This window comes from Atractosteus spatula, chromosome 10, assembly GCF_055471065.1.
Source record: "Atractosteus spatula isolate fAtrSpa1 chromosome 10, fAtrSpa1.hap1, whole genome shotgun sequence".
Lineage (NCBI taxonomy): Eukaryota > Metazoa > Chordata > Actinopteri > Semionotiformes > Lepisosteidae > Atractosteus > Atractosteus spatula.
The window spans coordinates 30,251,875-30,270,433 of record NC_142715.1 but is presented as its reverse complement, the minus strand read 5'-3'; the positions used below and the strand labels follow the sequence as shown (position 1 = coordinate 30,270,433).

Below are 18,559 nucleotides of genomic sequence, written 5' to 3'. Positions count from 1 at the left end.
TTTAAATGAATTGTAGCATATAGTGTGTAATGGAAAAAAATATTTCCCACTCCAAACTGAAGGTGATTGAAAATGTAATCAAAAAGAACAAATCTAGTTTCTGTAAGTGTGCGCTGGACAGTAAGTATACACACTTCACGTACAGACTGGGCTGGGACTGACTCGCGTCAACAGCAACATTCCCTCGAGCGCTCACCCTGTCATTCAGACTGGGTCAGGACGTCTTTCAATTAAACCTTCAGTCTTTCATTCAGGCTCCCAGTCACACTAATCACCTCTTTATTTGAAACTGTTCAGAACACCAAATCTCCATCATTAGAGCTAAACCTTGCGAACCTAGCGATCGCATTCCTCTCATAGTCAAGTTTATCACTCGGTTATTTTAATTTCTCACTACTCCTGCTCTTCGATCCTGAAATGTTTTCTCTGTTTTAATTCTTTCCTTTTCCTCACTGACTCTCCAGCCTTTCTTTTCTTTTTTTCAGCTGGGAGACAGGTGTCCCTCTTTATTTTTTCTTTCTGCTCACCTTTTTCATTCAGCCCAGCAGCCTGCATTCGATCTGTTACTCCCTGATCATTCAAACTCTGAAAGAGCTCAAAGTCCTGCGCCTGGGCTTCAATTATATCTCCTGCTGCAGATTTTCCATCTTTCTGCAGCATTACACTTCACATATTTCAGCACAAGTTGTGAAGCATCCATGTATTAAGAATATATTTGTGATTGATTCTGTTTTGGATTTTATAACTTATTTTCAAAGTAGACTGTTGAATAGACTTATTAGTGTTTAAATCTCTTACTTGATACAGACATGCGGTCAGTGCCCACTGCTAAGTACATGGAGGGCCTGAGACCCAGATACACCAGATACACCAAACCTGGTTTCAGTCATTCAGCCTTCTGACACCACAGCCACTGTCCATTGTACTGACCACAGCTCCCAGAAACACAGGAGCACAGTCATTACACCCACTGTCCACTATACTGACCACAGCTCCCAGAAACACAGGAGCACAGTCATTACAGCCACTGTCCACTGTACTGACCACAGCTTCTAGAAACCCAGGAACACAGTCATTACACCCACTGTCCACTATACTGACCACAGCTTCCAGAAACCCAGGAACACAGTCATTACAGCTACTGACCACTATACTGACCACAGCTCCCAGAAACCCAAGAACACAGTCATTACACCCACTGACCACTTTACTGACCACAGCTCCCAGAAACCCAGGAACACAGTCATTACACCCACTGACCACTTTACTGACCACAGCTTCTAGAAACACAGGAACAGCGTCATTACAGCCACTGACCACTGTACTGACCACAGCTTCTAGAAACACAGGAACACAGTCATTACAGCAACTGACCAATATACTGACCACAGCTTCTAGAAACTGAAGAACATAGTCTTTACAGCCATTGTCCACTCTACTGACCACAGTTTCCTGAAACACAGGAAGACCATCATTACAGCCAACTGACCACTTCCAGAAACACAGGAGCACAATCATTACAGCCTCTGTACTGACCACAGCTTCCAGAAACACAGGAATGCAGTCATTACAGCCACTGTCCACTCTACTGACCACAACTCCCAGAAACACAGGAACACACTCATTACAACCACTGTCCACTCTACTGACCACAACTCCCAGAAACACAGGAACACACTCATTACAACCACTGTCCACTCTACTGACCACAGCTTCTAGAAACTGAGGAACATAGTCATTATAGCCACTGTCCACTATACTGACCACAGCTCCCAGAAACACAGGAACACCGTCATTACAGCCACTGTCCACTGTACTAACCACAGCTTTTAGAAACACATGAGCACAGTCTTTACAGTTACTTTCCACTGTAGTAACCACAGCAGAACAGCCCTCTGCAGTCACACAGTGATATGGACAGAGAGATATATAACAGGATCTGGACACAGGTGTGTGGAGGGAGAGGTAAGATGGCTGCTGGTGGACTTCCTGTCACTCCACTGTCTCTTGTTCCCCATGGGAGAGACTAGCAATCCAATCAAACAGGTAAAACAAAATAAAAATTCCAGGTGTATTTCTAAAATGTCTTAATATAAAAATATCCTGTAGACATGGTTATAGATATTGTTTCTCTCTCTCTGCAGGCAGTGCTGATGTGAGGCTGGTGAATGGTGCCAGTCCCTGTGAGGGGACAGTGGAGGTGTATCATGGTGGAGAGTGGGGGACAGTAGCTCAGTTTGACTGGGATCTGGATGATTCTGCAGTGGTGTGCAGACAGCTGGGCTGTGGATCTGCTGTTTCAGCACCAGGAGGAGCTCACTTTGGACCAGGGTCTGGATCAGTCCTGTTGGGTGCTGTTTCCTGCAGGGGGTCAGAGGCTGCGCTGAGGGACTGTGAAAAACAAGAAATGAAACAGTATAGCTTTCCTCATGACTATGATGCTGGAGTGAGGTGTTCAGGTAGGAGACACAGACTCTCTCCAGTCTCCAGCACTGAGGAGAATTAAAACTCCTCGATTTATCTAGAGTCCATCATCACGATCCGTCTGTCCATCCTCCCATTCTTACTGCTCCTGTCCTGCTGAGAGCTGTGACAGCACCCCTCACAGTCACTGTGTGTCTTTTCTCCTTCTGGATTGTATTTCCTGCAGTGTGTAGAACAGATATTGAAAACTGTCTGAAACCCCCAACCCCACCTGTATGCTTTCTGTTAGGTTTTACAATTGACAAATAATGAGGCCAAAGGACAGTGTTTGATCATAAGGCTATAAATCTACAAATAAATTTACAGTATGTGACCGATTGATCCGTATAAACAAATTTATTCTTGGTCTTGATTTGAAAACTACTGTTTGTCCTCCATGTAAATCACCAGCATCATTTTCACTTACAGTTCTGCTGTGTCTCTCTTACTTCTCCCTTTTCTCTATTTAATTCAGATTCAAAGAGCTGTATTGATCAAAGAATTACAGCAATGACATTGAACATCAGTTGCATTTCTCTGACATATTTTCAAACATTACAACAATGACCGCATTCTGTGAGATTGAGTGAAACAAATTAGTTACAACAATATCTAAAAACTATAGAAATAAAAACTATAGAAGAAAAACAATATGACTGATATGTATTCTCAAAATTTAATCTATTACAAAGTAGAGGAGATCTCTCAGCTTCCTGGTCCATTTGGTAGTCAGTACTGATCCAAGGATCTCATCCACTGTTTCTTCAAGAAAGCTGGGATATCTGGTAACCTGTTCCATATTCCTATAATCCTTTAGCAAAGGTTCCCTCAGTTCTCAGTGTACATACAGTATGGAATGTTTTAAATACATCATGAATACATTCACATTCTTAAAAAATAACTAAACAATCTGATATAACATCTCTGTTTCTCTAGGGAAAAATGTCCCTCTCCCTCTGTTTTATGTTTTCCAGGGTTGAGGTTTCAGAAAATAAAAACGCTTTGTAAGTTAGTGTCAAACCCAGAAGCCAGCTGCTGTATACAGGCAGCTATTTGTATGAACACAAATAAAGCCTTCATTTCCAAAGTAGTGTTTAATTATTTACAGAACAATAAAAACAACCCAAAAACAAAAAACTAAAGCTAAACATTTGAATGAGCATCTTCACATGAAGGAATACAACAGGCAGTTAAGCTGCTTACCAGCCCTTTAATATCTTTCTCAAAAGCGATCAGTCCCTTCCTTCTGCTCCCATCTCATCTGGGTGAACTGCTTCCTGCTTTTAAATGTCACCTTACAGGTGACTGAGGATGGCAGATCAATCTTCATGGGTTTGACAGAAATCACAATCTTGTCTTGTCTCCACATGCTCATCCCTTTACAAATTAGAAAATAATATGTAGGCACTGTACCTGAAATAAGTTCACATATGCACACGTCTGTAGCCAATATATACTGTAAATACGTGAAGAATAATACTGTTTCTATTAATCTTAATAGAAGTGAGCTTCGGTAATTGAGCCTATACTTCCTCAGGGTCTGTTTCTCTTTACTGTGTCTTACCCTCAGCTTACACTCTTGTCCAGAGTGTGTGTCAGTGCCCAGGTCAGACAGTCCTGCTCCAGCAGTGCCAGGATGTGAGAGTCCTGGTCTTGTCCAGAGTGTGTGTCAGTGCCCAGGTCAGACAGTCCTAGTCCAGCAGTGTCAGGCTGTGACAGTCCTGGTCTTGTCCAGAGTGTCTGTCAGAGCCCAGGTCAGACAGTCCTGCTCCAGCAGTGCCAGGCTGTGACAGTCCTGGTCTTGTCCAGAGTGTGTACCAGTGCCCATGTCAGACAGTCCTGCTCCAGCAGTGTCAGGCTGTGACAGTCCTGGTCTTGTCCAGTGTGTGTGTCAGAGCCCAGGTCAGACAGTCCTGCTCCAGCAGTGCCAGGCTGTGACAGTCCTGGTCTTGTCCAGAGTGTCTGTCAGTGCCCAGGTCAGACAGTCCTAGTCCAGCAGTGTCAGGCTGTGACAGTCCTGGTCTTGTCCAGAGTGTCTGTCAGAGCCCAGGTCAGACAGTCCTGCTCCAGCAGTGCCAGGCTGTGACAGTCCTGGTCTTGTCCAGAGTGTGTACCAGTGCCCATGTCAGACAGTCCTGCTCCAGCAGTGTCAGGCTGTGACAGTCCTGGTCTTGTCCAGTATGTGTGTCAGTGCCCAGGTCAGACAGTCCTGCTCCAGCAGTGCCAGGCTGTGACAGTCCTGGTCTTGTCCAGTGTGTGTGTCAGTGCCCAGGTCAGACAGTCCTGCTCCAGCAGTGCCAGGCTGTGACAGTCCTGTTCACAGTTTTTGTCAGGGGGCAGGTCAGGCAATCCAGCTGCATAAGTAGCTGGACTGGGTATGTTAGGCTTGGTTTTCTATAACCTCTGCACCACTTTGGACGTGATGTCTAAAACAACTTTATTAAAAATAATTTACAATTTTTGAATCCAATTCCCTTTATTTTTTATATGTAAGTGTTCATTTCTGCTTTATATTGAAGGACATTGTTTAGTTCCCAGGTTTTCTTCAGGTTTATCAGGAAGCTTTGGGGTAGAATGTGTTCTTCATCTTGGTTCAGGGCCTCAGATATCTGCAGGTCAATTACTTGTGTTTCACAACCAGATTCCCACTTTGAAGCCCAGAGTTCTAGGATGTCAGCTCCAATGACACAGTGGGGTGTCCAGAGGTTCTGATCATTTAAATTATTTTTCATTGATCTCTCAGTGTTTCTGTGACAGTGACTTGATCTGCAGTGAATGTGTGCTTGATAATTTACAGATTATTTTTTGGCTGAGCAATTTCCCAAAATTCCAAAACAGTGTATAGTTTTAGTATTCTTTAGAATTCCTCACAATTTTGTTCAAATAATGAATACTCACTCTCTATTACTGCTCTCTTTTCCTATCTTTTCTTATATTCAAGCATATCGAGTGGTCAGGGACAGTGATATCTGTTATTGTTTTGATATTCCAGCTCATTGAGTGGTCAGAAAGGTCAGGGACAGGGATCTCTGTTATTGTTCTGATATTCCAGCTCATCAAGGGGTCAGACTGGTCAGGGGCAGTGATCTCTGTTATTATTCTGATATTCCAGCTCATTGAGTGGTCAGAAAGGTCAGGGACAGGAATCTCTGTTATTGTTCTGATATTCCAGCTCATCAAGGGGTCAGACTGGTCAGGGACAGTGATCTCTGTTATTGTTCTGAAATTCCAGCTCATCGAGGGGTCAGAGTGGTTGGAGGCAGTGATCTCTGCTCTGGGAGACTGGAAGTGCAGCACGGAGAGACCTGGGGCTCAGTGTGTGACTCTGACTTTGACTGGCAGGATGCAGAAGTTGTCTGTCGAGAGCTGGACTGTGGGGTTCCCTCACAGGTGCTGAAGGGGGCTCATTTCGGGAAGGGGGAGGGACAGGTCTGGACAGAGGAGCTCCAGTGCCAGGGAAGTGAATCTCACCTGTCCTTCTGTCCAAAGTCCTCCACAAAGACACAGAGCTGCACCCATGAGAATGATGTGGGACTGGAGTGTTTTGGTAAGAGGGGGATAATTCATTTCATTTTGTTTTTAATGGAGCTCAAAACTGAAGCTTAGAAGAGAAACAGATAAGTGTGTCTATAGCTCTGATTCAATACTGGGGATTGGTGTTTAACCATGAAAACTCAATACGATGATCTTCTGATCAACAGTAACTTAATTAAACCATAAATTACCAGCCTTGCTGATGAATAAAGTACTTCAGATTGAATTGGGTTGAACAGTAACATGTTAGTGAGATACTTATATGACAGTAATTTAAAGCTCAGTATTGTAAGTATACTTGAAGATGCCATTGAATGAAATAGCTGGTTGTTATGTTGTGAATCTGGGTCTCTGCTCTCTCCCCTGTCCTATCTGCAGGATACACAGGGTTCAGGCTGGCGAACGGCTCTGACTCCTGCTCTGGCCGAGTGGAGTTACAGTGGCTCTTCGGGGACTGGGGGACAGTGTGTGATCTCTACTGGGACCTGAGAGATGCTAGGGCTCTCTGCCAGCAGCTAGGCTGTGGGGAGGCTGTAGCAGCACCAGGACAGGCCTGGTTTGGACAGGGCAGTGGACCAGTATGGGCTGATGTGTTTGAGTGTCGGGGCAATGAGAGGCGTCTCTCACACTGCGCTGTCTCTTCATGGGGCAGAGCAGGGTGCTCTCATGGACAGGACGCAGGAGTCATCTGCTCTGGTGAGAATCGTGTGTTTAAAACACAGTGACACTCCCTCTGCTTACACACAGAAGCACACTGTTTTCATGATTGACTGAATATCTGCTCTGTTACACACTGCCAGTTATGTAAGAGATGCAAAGATGAAAACACAACCTTAAAACATGAGTGTGTTTTTAACATGTCATATCTATCTCAAATATTCCCTCAAGGGGTTATTAGGTTGTCATTTTCTTTCTGATGGTTAGATACACAAATACACTGAGGACTAAAAATCAGTTTTATATTTATATTGATATCACTGATGGTTCTAAGAGATGAAAGAAAGTCCTGGACCTCCGTATCCTGTAATTAATATCGGACATGCTTAATTAGTTTAATTAATAGAGCCCAATTAAACAGGAGCCTGGAAAGAAAGTGAGTCTCAGAAAGTCAAGGATTACAGATGTTATGTACAGCTGAGCCCCACACACAGCTGACACTCCACTTGTGAAACATTGCTCCTGTGGACAGAAATGAGCTCCTTCCTTCTCTTTTACAGACTCAAATATGACCAGAAATTCACCTGGAGCAGGTAAAAAGAGATTGAGGACTATTCAGTGCTGTTTTAATTGTAGTTTCATTTCTGGTGTTAAATTGCTCCTCTCACACACAGCTCACAGTCTGATTTCTCTCTGTTTGTTTCACAGGTTTCCCTTCTTCAGCTGTTCCTTCTTCCAAAACACCGGGTATGAATTAGCCCCTGTTTTTTATCTCCAAGGTTCTCAGTGTGTGTTGATGTCTCTGTTGCTGAGCTCAATCCCAGATGCATCTGTGAGGCAGCATGTGTATGTGTGTGCAGTTTTGTCTGCATCTCACACACACAGTCTTGGTCTTTGGGATCTACAGCAAACACATCTACCTGAATACTGGAGTTTATCACCTGTGGAGCTATTGTCTCTGTGCCAAACTGTGGTCACACACAACATTAACATATATGGTATAGTGCTGATGATCAACATGGAGTCTTTTAGGTAGTTCAAGTAGGTTAAATTATCCAAAAGTCAGGAAACACTGTAATTGTAATGTGTCTGCTGTCCCCAGTGGCCTGAGCTGATGTTCAGCTTTTAACAGCAGATTCTCTTCCTTTAGATGTCATCATTGTGATCTCTTAGAACTGCACTGACCTCTGACTCTCTGCTCCTAGACCAGCTGTCCCTCAGGCTTGTTGGGACAGGAGGTGACTGTGCTGGGAGGCTGGAGGTTTATCACAATGGCTCCTGGGGGACAGTCTGCGATGACTCCTGGGACCTGGCAGACTCTCAGGTGGTGTGCAGGCAGCTCCAGTGTGGGACGGCCCTCAGTGCCCCAGTGCCAGCCTCCTTCAGCCAGGGAACTGGACACATCTGGCTGGACGAGGTGGGCTGTCTGGGGAACGAGTCGTCTCTGTGGGAGTGTCCTTCAGCAGGGTGGGGACAGCATGACTGTGGACACAAGGAGGATGTCGGAGTGGTGTGTTCAGGTACAGGACTCCAGTTACACCAGGACTGTGTTCTTATACTGCCAGGAGCAAGCACAATATCCCCTGTTCAAGACAAGAAAATAAGTTTTACTGTAATAGTGCTTGACATAATAATCCAAATATTCTCAATCTGGATTGTAATTTACTGAATGTTGACATTGATTTTAAAAATGTCAAGATTGTATTATTTTCTTTTGAAAAACAGAATTCCGTTACATTAATATGATTTGGGGAAAAAAGATAATGCAATTATCTAATGTCACAGTAGTTCTCAGACACGCTGTTTCTATCTGAGGTCTTTAATCGAGAAACTCTGTGTCAGTTCAGAGCAGGGTTCTCTCAGTCTGTCCACTTGTGTGTCCCCAGAGTTCAAGGAGCTGCGACTGGCCGAGGGCTGTTCTGGTCAGCTGGAGGTTTTCTACAATGGCACCTGGGGCAACGTGTGCTTGAATAGCATGAGTGAGGACACAGTGAGTCTGATCTGTCAGGAGCTGAACTGTGGGAAGAGTGGGCGTGTCGTTGATTCAGCCCCCAGACGGGACTCCGCTCCTCACTGGGTTGATGAATTTAAATGTCGCCCTCACGACTCCACGCTGTGGCACTGCCCCTCCTCTGCCTGGAACCAGAACCAGTGCACAGACTCTGAAGTGGCTCTGATCACCTGCTCAGGTAAGGACTCCGTCTTCCACCTGTCTGAGGGTCAGCAGGGGCTGGATGTGTGTGTATATGAAGAAGAGGGTGAAGGGGAAGGAGATCATTACTGATAAATGAAATAGACAGCCCAGTGTTACACTGTATTTGACCACACCCTGTGTTGGACAGTAAGACACTGAAGGTCAGAATTATGGTGGGATGGCCCAGAAGCTAATTTGACATAAATCTGTCTTCAGGTGGGGAAAACATTGACATCTAAACACGTCAATGATTGATTGGTTTCACAAACACTAATCCTAGTATCTTTTATTGCAATCTAAAAATGATGTTTGTGACTAACATGCTTGTCATTATCAAAACAAAAACAGGCAAAATACTTTGTGGTTCAAGAGAATTTTAAATTTCTTCATGGAAGAAAACGGAATGCCAAAATGTTTGATCTGTACACAACAGGTAGCTGTTGCCAGAGAGCAATAGCAGTACTTTGAAAAGTGATTGTCTTGCTGATTTTATATTGCTTATCCCTAGTAAATAATGTTCTGTATTTATGGTGTTTATCTTGAGTCACATAATGCCTGTTTAGCCTTGCCCATTACTGATTATTTCCCACTTCTGAGACTGAACAATCTGCTAATAAAAAATAAGGTGAGTCATCACTTATCAAAGGTGCTGAATGTTAGTTTTTTCAGACTTGTAAACTGAATTCCAGTATTTCTAATCCCTAATCCCAGAGTGCATGAAACTTTAAATCCAGCAGTTTACCAAAAGGTATGCATGCAAGTCCCTCTTCAGACTTTCACACAGTGTTCATATTCTATTGCTCTTTATAAGCTGGAAATCACAGCATTTTCAAGTAGCAATTAATATTTGTTATATGCACAATCCATCCAACACATTAAAAAATGAAAGTAAATAAATATCTTATTTCAAAGATAAAAGGAGACATTATGACATTATGAGTACTCAAAACTGTCGCTAACATGCTGTGACATAATACACATTAATGTCATCATGTCCAGTATAATATGTCATCATGCACAGTATAATAATTTTAAATTAACATGGTTTTTATTCTTTTAGCTGACGAGAAGAAGTCTGTGCCTCGAAGCCTCAAATCCTGTTTCACAGCCTCAGGCCAGGAAACATGTTCAAGTGAGTTTAAAAAATGTGTGCATATGTTGATAAATTAAATCAGTTTTAAATTGTGTTTCACAGGTGTGTGCCATATACACAGATACTGTGTACACTTTTAAAAAAACAAATAACAAATCCAGTCAGTGCACTGAACCAGACAGTAGCCTAGTTGTATTTTGCTTTGATGTTTATAAGATGTGTCAAACTGGGAAGGAGGAATATAGATTGAAGCACAGGCTGGTGGGGTCTGTGTCTTTGTGTCTCTTTGTCTGTTAATCAGTTTTATTTTGGTCTCTAGATTCCTGGCCCCTCAGGCTGGTCGGAGAAGGAGGTCACTGCTCTGGGAGGGTGGAGGTTTATCACAATGGCTCCTGGGGGACAGTCTGTGATGACTCCTGGGACCTGCAGGATGCCCAGGTGGTTTGCAGACAGCTGGGCTGTGGGGATGCAATGAGTGCAGTGGCTAATACATCATTTGGACAAGGGAGTGGCACCATCTGGCTGGATGAGGTGAACTGCAGGGGCAGTGAGCTCCACCTGTGGGACTGCTGGCACCTTCCCCTGGGACAGAGCGACTGTCGGCACAAGGAGGATGCTGGGGTCACCTGTACAGGTGAGTCTGAGCAGCAGAAGAGCAGCTGGAGGTCCCAGGGTGTTCAGGGCTGCTCTCAATACAGGAATACTGATGTAAATAATAATGAAGAAGCCAACACAAGCTCTGCCTATTAGAAAAATAATTAAGATGAGTGCTTCTGGTCATTAAATACTCTTTATTGCTGCAGTATGTGATTCTCTGGGTCCATCATCACACTTTCCTGCTCTCTGAAACTCAACCCATCACTTTTATGTTTTTCAGGTTGGGGATCTCAAAACCATCCAGTGACGACAGGTAATACAGTTTGGCAGAAGAGGATAAGAGACATTTCAGTTTGTCTAAATGGTGCTGCTGATTCTCAGGAGTACTGCTGTCTATAAACCGTGGCCTCTCTGTGTTTCATTTTTGTCAAGAAGAATAGAAGAACTGCTGTGAATCTCCTCATCAAAACCATTTTATCCTGTGTTACAGCTCTTCCTACTTCAACCAGCACTTCGTCTGTGAAAACAGGTAAATCCTCCAGTTTCTAATCTCTGTCCAGATGAGCTCACAGTAACTTCACTGTTGTCTAAGATGCTTCTTGCCACTATGTGGTTGAGAAAGAAGATCATTTCCTGATCTGTCTACCTCTCCCTCAGGCAGCACCAGGACAACACCCCAGACACAGCCGCTGGGAGGCCTGTCTGCCTCGCCCCTGGTCCTCCTGCTGCTGGGTGCTCTGCTCTTCGTGGTGCTGGCCCTGTTAGTGGGGCAGCTGATCCAGAACAGGAAGCTGAGGAAAGGTAGGGAGGAACTAATCTCTAGTGGTCATTACTGTCACTGTCATAGAACTCAGATTTCTATACTGAACTTGAGGAAGAAATCAAAATTTAAAATCAAGGTGAACCTGTCTAATTTAAAGGTTTGCTGGATCTGAACATTATTAATAGGGTAGAGAAATCCAGCCGAAGCTTGAAAAAGATTATCAACAATTACAGATGGAGATATGAGGAGATTTGCCAATCAAGAATCATAACATTTATGTGCACAAATGTCCAAAGAAGGTTTAGCAGCGAATTATTGATCTTGTACTCTGCTCCCTGCATGTTAACCCTGAGTGTCTGTTTCCTCACACAGCCCTATCTAAGGGAGCACTCGCCCCCTATCATGATGCCGTCTATGAGGAAATAGAGTACAAACTGGCCAGAGAGGGAACCTACAGCGCCCCCAGGAGAGGTGAGTGGAGAGAGTCTTCAGGTGTGATTAGTCTTCACACTTGAGGATGATATTGTTACAATGCGTTGGTCAGGATCCGGACGTATGTGAAACAGACACTGGGAGGAGCCGATGAGAAACTGGGCAGGTTGACGAACAGTGGGGCGTGATGACTGTGCACTGGTCCTTGGGGAGGTGTGGTCCTGGCGTACAAGTCCAAGGGAGTCCAAAGAAAAATCAAGGGTGAAGTTCAAAAGTCCAGAGCCGGGTAATCCAAACGAGACAAGACAAGACAAGGTTTAGGAACTGGAATGGGATCCGGTGCAGGGACAGGGAATAAAACAGGATCACGAGGCCAGGCACTCTGAGACCCAGACTCAGCTTGGTCAGGATGCCGATAGGAGGCCTATGCCCTCAAGCCGCGGGCGTAGGGCGACTTGGTGGTAGGCGGGCCTCCTGGCATCCGTCTTCCAATGCAGAACCCAGAATAGTGTGAGTATCTGGCTTATATAAGGAGGGGCTGGATAGAAGGCAGGTGCACAAAATCAACTAAAATGTGAAAGAGCCCAAGCGCCCTTAAGAGGAGGGATTACAATCTTGACAGATCTGAGTACTTACACTTGTAGAAAATCTCCCCACACTGGTTTTAAACCTGTAGAGTTTTCTTTCTCAACTGCTGTCAAAGTAAGTGAAGAAAATGAGCATAAACTCTGTGTTTCTGTTGACACCCTGTCTTCTCCCCCAGTAAGAGACAGTGCTGACTGACTGCAGCTATTACTGATCTGCCCTCCTGTTCACAGGAAGATTCCTCTCTGATGAGCTGCCCTCTGGATACGATGATGTGGAGGACAGTGAGGGAGACCCAGTACCAGGTGAGGGGAGGTGGAGTCAGGGGGCTCAGTGTAGGAGTGGGGGGTCTTCAGTCCAGTACTCACTCTCATCCCAAACCAGGCTAAAATTTAGAGAACTTGAGTAGAAAATCCTGAATCTTACAAATCTTACCAAATATGTTCTATTCCTTACAAACTCTCCTCTTCAGTGTTGCCTCACGCTAACCAGCAGATCACAGAGGCTGAGCAACACTAGACCTGGTCAATACTGGGGTGGTAGACAGGGTGCTGCTCTAATTGGTTTTGATAGAAAAGGAGATGGTGCCTCAGGTCCAGAATGATGACTGGGAAACTATGCTGCAAAAACTGCCTTTCAGATCACATGTTAAATCAGGGACCCTACAGTCTTGGCTTAACTATACTTAACCACACAGCATTTAAAATCACATTTAGAATTAGACTTGACAGTAACTTTGCAGCTCTGTGGTCAAAGTAACTCAGAGTCCTGAAGTGTAAATTCTCTGTCTCTCTGTGTGGTTCAGAAGAGTCGATACCCTCTCTGAAAGAAGAGATCCCAGAGTACTATGATGATGCTGTAACTGTAGCTCAGAGCCCAGATGCCTTGTCAGGTCAGTTACTTCAGTCTAGTCACATGGGGAAACTTTGCACCAATCTCAGTGAGTCTGACTCTCTCTACTATGTCTTTGATCTCAGCTTCTGAATACGGAGTCTGTGTTATTCTGCACCAGTCACATGAATCTGACTCTCTGACTCTCTCTCTCTCTCTCTGTGATCTCTGCCCTGCACACTCAGTCTGGGTCACTGTGCTGCCAGTGTCCAACTCCTCTTCAGTTGCACATAGTGTTCAAATCACTCTCTGTCCAAATACAACCAACCTTTCTCTGCCCTGTTGTCCTTCAACATCTTATTTTAAATTTTAAGAATTGTTTTAAATTTCTTACTGAAGTGAATAGGACTAGAAATCAGGTTCCCTGATCTACTGTACTTGTCTGGAGTTTTAGTTCCAATGTGATGTTCAGTTAATCAGTGGGTTCTGATGAGCTCCAGCAGTCCTGTGCTCTAGATAACTCAGTGTTCTGATTTGTGACAGTGAAGCTGTGCTCTGTGTGCTCTAGGAGAGCTGATGTCCTCTGTGAAAGAAGAGGCCCCAGAGTACTATGATTATGCTGTAACTATACCTCAGAGTCCAGATGCCTTGTCAGGTGGGTTATTTCAGTCCAGTCCCAAAGAGAAACCTTGCACCAATCCCAGAAACTCTGACTCTCTCTCCTCTCTCTATGCACTGCAGAGCACATCACACTGAGTCTGATTATTCTGCTGCCAGTGTCCAGCTCCTCTTTACATATTTCACAAGAATTCACAGCATAGCGCTCTCTGTACTGATACAGGCTGCACTGTTGTCATTCACCATCTCAATTAAAAAAAATGGAATGGGTTTGAAATGTATAATAGAATAGGGTTGCCTGATCCCCTGTAATTTAAATTTGATGTGTTACAGTGTTACATCTATGAACTGGCTTCATTACTCTGCTCTCCTCCCCACTAATAGCCGATGTGTGTTGAGCGTTCTGGCGCACTATGGCTGCCGTCGCATCATCCAGGTGGAAGCTGCACATTGGTGGTGGTGGAGGGGATCCCCATTACCTGTAAAGCGCTTTGAGTGGAGTGTCCAGAAAAAGCGCTTTATAAAGTGTAAGCAATTATTATTATTAATTACAGTAAAACTATCTCTGTCTGCTTCAGGAGAGCTGATGTCATCTGTGAGAGAAGAGGCTCCAGATTACTATGATGATGCTGTAACTGTGCCCCAGAGCCCAGACACTGTGTCAGGTGAGTTATTATAAATTAGACTCAGGAGAACCCCCTGTAATCAGCCTACACATGCCTTCATATTAATTAAATTAAACACTAGCTCAATTACAATAAGAAAGAAGGGGTCTCAGGGAGACAGGCCAGTCAGAATGACAGAGACATTACTGACCTGCTCTTCTGTTCACAGGGAGACTCCTCTCTGATGAGACACCCTCTGGATACAGTGCGGGCAACAGTGAGGGAGACCCCATTTCAGGTAATGGGGCTACAGCCAGGGGGCTCAGTGTGAAAGAGGTAGTTCAGGAATAGAGAAGATGACCCCCAGTAATCCATCTCTGTGCCACTCTCATCCAAGACAAGAGGGTACCAGGTCTAAGTGGTGGCTCAAATTGTGCTTTATCCTGCAGGGATCAATAGAAGCTAATACAGATTGAGAGTCTTGATTGCCACAAGATTTAAACACTTAGATCAGGGTCTCTGTAAAACCCACCCACTGTCACACCCAGCCAATCGGATGCTTTCAGTATCGTTTTCTGGCTATAGTCCAGCCAATCCCTGACCAGGAGTCCTGAACTCTACATGTCAGCCTAGTGTTTCCCTGTCCTGTTCAGCCCTGCTAGAGGCCTGAGATCACCTACCGATCTGACCAGAGAGAGGTCTTCAGATACCCAAAGAGAATGACTAATTTTAGAAAATACTGTCAAAGCTCTTCCGCACTCTGGTTTTATAACACTGGTACATTGTTGGTAAGTAAAATCTGAAGTAATCATCAATTTGTTCTAAAAGGTACATTTTTAATTTTAATTCAAATGAATTCCTATAAAAGCTTTGGATTATAATATACTTTCACTAACTTATTCATCTGACCAATCGTATTCACGTCTTAAGTATAACATTCTTTTTTGTAATCCTGTCTAATATTATTCGTTTATATAATTAATGGTTGTTAAGATCACACTTAAAAAAACATACTGTACCCATGCATAAAAAATCATGGGTCCAATTCTAAATCAAAAATGTCATCTAGGAGAGTCATTCCTGTCCATCAGCCTCTCCACAGCCTGTCTCTGACTCTGTGTCTCTCTGTCAGGTGTCCCCCACACTGGTCCTGGAGTGGACAGAGTCCTGCCCACACTGCCCCCTGAAGAACAAGCCCCTGCCCCTGACAGGACTGACTATGATGATGTTGGGGACGAGTCTCAGGGAGAGGATGGGTTCTATGAGACTGACAGGGCTGTCTGAGAGAAATTCCTCCTGCAGGTCTAGACACAGAAGAGCTTCACTAACAGAGTCACACAGTCTTAGAGCAACTCTGAGCACTGAGACTGTCTCACACTGTCTGTGACCTGAGTCCACTTCACTCCACTGTTCCACACTGACACTGTCTGTGACCTGAATCCACTTCACTCCACTGTTTCCACACTGACACTGTCTATGACCTGAGTCCACTTCACTCCACTGTTTCCACACTGTCCTCAGTGTCTGTGTCTACAGTACCTGCAGCTTGTGTTTTGCAAAATTGAGGCTTGAACATCCCATTTCTGCTCAGCCTTTCTTTTTCTACCATTTGATATAGGATATCAAATCCAGATATAGGAAATAAAATTGTTGATTGATGTACAGTTCTGAATGTACCACTTTTGATTGGAATATTTTTAAATACGTTTTATTAAAGTTTTGCTTTGCAATAATCCTTGGTTTTGTTATGCTCATTTCTAATGTATGACATTAAAGGTATCATTAAAAATTAAGGAGCCCTTGGTCACTCGCTAAAATCAAGAGAAAGAAGAAAGTTACTTGTTTGTTTCAAATCATAAGTATCAGTAGATCTACACAAAGGACAAAAAAACAATGTACACAAAGCAAGACACAACATGATACAACCTAAATGTTATTTAAATTTCCCTACAAATCAAGAGAAATCATGGGTCCTGCAAGAAGACACTGTACAGCATCACTAATCCTAAACCTACAGAAATTGTATAGCTACAGTGAGTTACAAAAGCATCTGGATTTAAATAACTGGAACACAGGAAAGCTAAAACTATAAACAGGAATGACTGACATTGTAAAACTCATGGTCATAAAGGGTCAGGCCTTTTTAAACTAACTTGCTAAAATAATATCAGAATGTTTTTGGACTGTGGTAAAAAAATATAATTCATAATTGCTTGTACTTATATAGCACTTTTCTGGACACTCCACTCAAAGCACTTTACAGGTAATGGGGACTCCAATCCACCACCACCAATGTGGAGCCCCACCTGGAAGATGGGACCACAGCCATAGTGCACAAGAATGCTCACCACACACCAGCTCTCAGTGAGAAGGAGAGCAGAGTAATGAAGCCAAATCATAGATGGGGATTATTAGGAGGCCATGATTGGTAAAGGCCAATGGGAAATTTAACACATCTATGTAGAACAGAGGGACAGTTAGTCCTCAGTAATATCCTCTACTGTTTTTGAAAGATGTCCCGGCATTTTTAATGGCCAAGAGGAGTCAGGACCTCAATTTTACATCTTACCTGAAGGCCAAAGCCAGTTTACAGTATAGTGTCCCCATCACTATACTGGGGTATTAGCACCCCCTGCTGGCCCCAATATCACCTCTTCCAGCAGCAACCAGTTTTTCCCAAGAGGTCTCCCATCCAGGTACTGACCAGGCACACACTTATTTAGCTTCAGTTGTCAGTTATGAGTTGCAAAGTGATATGGCTGCTGGCAAGAAACTAGACCACCTGAAAGAAACTAATGCAAACATGGGGAGAATTCACTCGGCTCTACTCAAGGACAATTTTTATTTTCCACCTGCGATTTCAACATTTTCCTTGGAAGATGTCAAACAACCAAGCCTGTGTTGCGCTTCAGTGCCGGCTGTAGTGGATATCCTGTTGAACATAAAAAGCATATTGAGTTCCTCGGACATGAAATTACCAGATAAAAGCCATTCTCGTCACTTGCTCAGCGAGCAGGCTCAGCGCAAACAGAACGCAGGTGTCTCAGAGTGGTGTGTCCAAGTGGCTGTAAAAGGGCAGTCCTCCACCAGGGCCACAGCTTAGCTGGTTAAAGTACCTGTCTAGTAAACTGGTGAACCTGAATTCAAATCCTGCCAGTGCCTTTCTTTCTCTCTCGTCGTGTAGAGTTTATCATTATGGACAGCAGCAGGCGTCTGCCTTAAGTTTAATGTAAGTGTTCATTTCTGGAACAACTTGTTTTTCAAAAACTGCACACAAGTTGCGATAGATAAAATACTAATCTCCCCTGTCAGTGCAGAAGAATTACTACCAGCTGGCAAGAAAATGAAAACTATTTTTTTGTCTTTAGCCTTAAACCTATGAATGTAGAAGAAAAGATGATATAGAAGATAACCCTTAGACGTTCATCGAAAGCTCAGTAAACGATAAAGCAGAGGTTCGTGTTCTGAATTCTGATCTGATTGTCTTGCTTCGACCTTTAAATTGTACACTGTGTAGACGCGTCACTCTTCCTAACACAATTAAAGAGCCGCAGGCAAAAGTGCCTGTCAGGAGTTCAGTTCAGTGGCAGAGCACTTGCATCGCGTGTATAAGGCTTTGTTTTCTATCGCCACTCTGGTTTTCTTTTTAAACGTGATATCTAATCTGTGATTATCTTTCGTGTGACTTCCCCCGTGTGTGAGTTTCAGCGCGACACATAAAACCGTTTGTCTGTTTTAAAGAGATGCTATTTTGAAATTTTGAATGAAAGAGCTAGTAGCTAAATACAAGTAGAAAACACGTGAATCTAATTGAGAAAATTTGGACTGGAGCGATGTACAGAATTCCTAATAGCGGCGCAAAGCTCACAGTGGTGGGGTTAGGGTAGCAGGGCCAATGGCGCAATGGATGAAGCATCCGATTTCGGATCGGAAGATTATAGGTTCGACTGGTACCTAGCTCGTAAAGTTTTTAAACCACACTTCTCAGCGTCGTTTACACAACCTTTCAATCGACTGGATGAGTCTCCCGTTACGTCTCCATTTCTTTCCGCACATTCTGCTTGTTTCACCGCCGATATTGTTGGACTACAGCCACAGAATCGAGAAGATATACGGTTCCGATAAACTGTCTTAAATAATCACGTTGAAAAAGGTGACAAAGTTTTATTTTTCTTTAACATCACCTT

General features: G+C 43.8%; 1 protein-coding gene across 1 annotated transcript; it reads left to right on the top strand.

Annotated features, from left to right (window-relative positions):
• Positions 1-809: 809 nt before the first annotated feature.
• LOC148827873 (antigen WC1.1-like) lies at positions 810-15,656 on the top strand. The gene is made up of 15 exons (XM_088926390.1): positions 810-814; positions 2,368-2,459; positions 6,376-6,603; positions 7,363-7,401; positions 7,860-8,174; positions 8,541-8,843; positions 9,909-9,980; positions 10,261-10,579; positions 11,161-11,339; positions 11,689-11,772; positions 12,552-12,623; positions 13,124-13,210; positions 14,346-14,432; positions 14,602-14,670; positions 15,505-15,656. Exons 1-15 carry the CDS (start codon positions 810-812, stop codon positions 15,654-15,656), a joined length of 2,103 nt encoding a protein of 700 aa, XP_088782516.1.
• The last annotated feature ends 2,903 nt before the right edge of the window (positions 15,657-18,559 follow it).

What these genes read in the sequence shown, in the direction of transcription:
- LOC148827873 (XM_088926390.1), top strand. An exon ending in TGATGTGTTTGAGTGTCGGG is followed by an intron (nt 6,604 to 7,362) that starts GCAATGAGAGGC and finishes TTTGTTTCACAG; the next exon opens with GTTTCCCTTCTTCAGCTGTT. An exon ending in TGAGGGAGACCCAGTACCAG is followed by an intron (nt 12,624 to 13,123) that starts GTGAGGGGAGGT and finishes TGTGTGGTTCAG; the next exon opens with AAGAGTCGATACCCTCTCTG.